We start from the raw sequence: 2,677 nt of genomic DNA, 5'->3' as shown, positions 1-2,677 counted from the left end.
ATAATCAAGAATAATTAATCTGTTGAATCTCAATTTCTTTATCAAGGAAGATAATAAAACTAAGCATCAGAAATTGACATCCTTCACTCCAGAAAAGAAATTATGAACTAGTTTTTGGATTTCTCAAAGGAGATCAATTTCCTAACATTGGTCCAACTCTGGTCATAGACTACACACTCATAATTGGCGGTGGATTTAGACAACGACTCATCCTTAACCTCAATGACAAGCCGGTAATTTAATCCCGCTACGACCTGGGACTCGCCTCGGACCACACTCTGAAACACCAAATTCTTCTTGGTTTGCTTGTTGTACTCCGAAACCGCAAACTCTGCCATCTCTTTCACTTTGGGACCGTTGATGTTCTTTATGGGCTGCCAACCACCGAGTGCAGGACCCCTCCTTCCATCTGTGGCCGCACCAATGAGAGGAAGGAGGAGAGCAAGGAGTGCAATGAGACAGTGAGGACGCATCGTGACCACTGATTTTGGGTTCAAGTGTCTTGACTTACTGGGTTTTTAGTAGTTCGAATTCAAGAGAGGAGAGAATTGTTGGTAGAGTCGAAAAGGGTTTATTATGTAGCTGGCTGTTGGATGTTGATAACGGGCAGGATATTAATTGATTCGGTGCATATGGAAGGTTCAAGATTTGACTTCTGTCAAACTTTGATATTACAGTGAAAATTTGTCCATTTGGGGATTATTGTTGGCATTGTTGCCCTTGGCTTTGGTATATATTACGGTAGAACCAGTATATTACGATAGGGACAAATCATATGATAAGAGATATATATAACTTCTTATTAGAAATTATAAATAAAATTAAACTTGAAATATAGCGATGCAGGTTACATTAAACACACATTATAAGGTCATGTTTATTTGGTCGCAATTCAGACCTTGAATGGAAGTGCGTTTCCTATTCCCTTTAAATGTGGTATTTAAATGCGCTTAATTTTGAAAATTAAAAAATAAGAGAAAAGAAAATTGACTGAAGTCAAATTTCTGAAGATAGGTAATAGCAATGCCACCGGCCAAATTTAAAATTTAAAATTTCAGTTATTACCCTTGCAAAAATTACATAATATTGACTACCCTCGTTAGACGTTCTTTCTTCCTCGAATCCCTTGCCGCCAAATTTATTGAACCAAAGACAACACAGGCCAGGAAGCAAGAATGGATTTAATTTTTTAAATGACTACCCTCGTTACTCATGATCTCATTACACAAAATAATCACCAAAATTAATTATTTAATTCTTTAACATCTTACCAATTAAAATTCTCCAAAAAAAACCTAAATAAAATAGGTTTTATCCATGCAAATGGATTTAAGTCTATTAAAACCTAAAGCCGTAAAACTTTAATTGTTCAGAACTACTGAGTTCTTGAAGACTTGGGATGATTTGCGAAGGCTCCCCTCCCACTATTTATATTGGTGTAAGCTAGAGTTGAGGGGATAGAGCAAAGCTCAGCTTGAATTTCGAAATTCAAGCTCATCATATCCCTTAATCCTCATCGTATCACTATCGATCTCTAGCTAATAGGGTCTTATCCCATGAGCTGGAGATGAGGATAATATCCTATGTGGGCAAAATAATTTTAATTCAAATTATCCCGTATTTAAGCATGTTAACAGTGTCAAATGCTAGCAAAAACTTTCTCAACTATTTGAAATGCCTAGCTTTTATTTTTAATTAACTGTAGTCATTTTTAATTAATTGTTCTATTGCGCAAACACTAATATTTTGGCAAGCGTAATCCCGTTTAATGGATATAGATCCTCTCCTAACCTAAGTTTTTTTCAATCTGCCTAAACATTTGATCTCTTAATAGCACATGTCCATAATTAAATTTGATGGTCCATAATTAAATTTGATGGTTCATAATAATTTTGAATTTTTTTATAATTTATTTTACTCCAATTTTGCCATTAAAAACACACCTCCACTCTTCTAGAAAATTTTGGTCCCCCATTCTATCAATCATGCCCATTAATCAAGCATAACCTTCAATTAAAAAAATTCAAGCACAAACTCATCGATCCCCCTTCATTTCCCAGCCACCACCTCACCATTGTACAGAACTCATCACTTTTCTCTCAAATTCAAGGCAGTTCTTGCATTGCTTTTTTGCCTTTGAATTTCTTTGACCAAGAAAACAATACAACGCCATAGGAATATTGTTATATTCTTTGACCAATTTTTTTATTCAAATTAAAATGTAACAAATATCTTTAATTTCATTATATCTCCATTATTTTATTCTTCTTCATCCATCAAATTATCTGTCTGATTAGGTCTAATGTAGTTTAGATATCAGTTGTGTTGAGTGGGAGGACAAAAAAATTATAAGTGGGAGAAAAATGTCACCTTATAATATTAGTTTATAGTTTGGACTAATGTCTTTACAAAATTTTTAGAAAAAAAAAAAATTATATATCAGGTTAAAAAAATTGGTGATTTCTTATTAGAATTTAGAAATTAGTAAAAAAATTAACTGATATTATAACTTTTATAATATCAGTCGATTTAAATATGATATAAAAAATGTGATATCTATTGTTACTTGTTAGTGCACTTTTTAGATTTTCCAAGTAGCTCATGAGTAAAAGTGGGTGTTAGACTTAGAGGACCTGCCGGCGGGTGCTTGCTTCTATTAACAATATGCAAGTTGAAG

The 2,677-nt window shown here is 33.6% G+C and overlaps 1 protein-coding gene across 1 annotated transcript; it reads right to left on the bottom strand.

Moving 5' to 3' along the window:
• LOC147299769 (cysteine proteinase inhibitor 1-like) lies at positions 1-515 on the bottom strand. The gene has a single exon (XM_086236111.1). It carries the CDS (start codon positions 471-473, stop codon positions 108-110), a length of 366 nt encoding a protein of 121 aa, XP_086092237.1. The 5' UTR covers positions 474-515; the 3' UTR covers positions 1-107.
• Between the last annotated feature and the right edge of the window lie 2,162 nt (positions 516-2,677).

The sequence above is a fragment of the Dryas octopetala genome, chromosome 1 (genome assembly GCF_963921425.1).
Source record: "Dryas octopetala chromosome 1, drDryOcto1.1, whole genome shotgun sequence".
NCBI classification, from domain to species: Eukaryota; Viridiplantae; Streptophyta; class Magnoliopsida; order Rosales; family Rosaceae; genus Dryas; species Dryas octopetala.
Note: the sequence above shows the minus strand (reverse complement) of the source record. Positions and strands in the feature narration are given on the sequence as shown.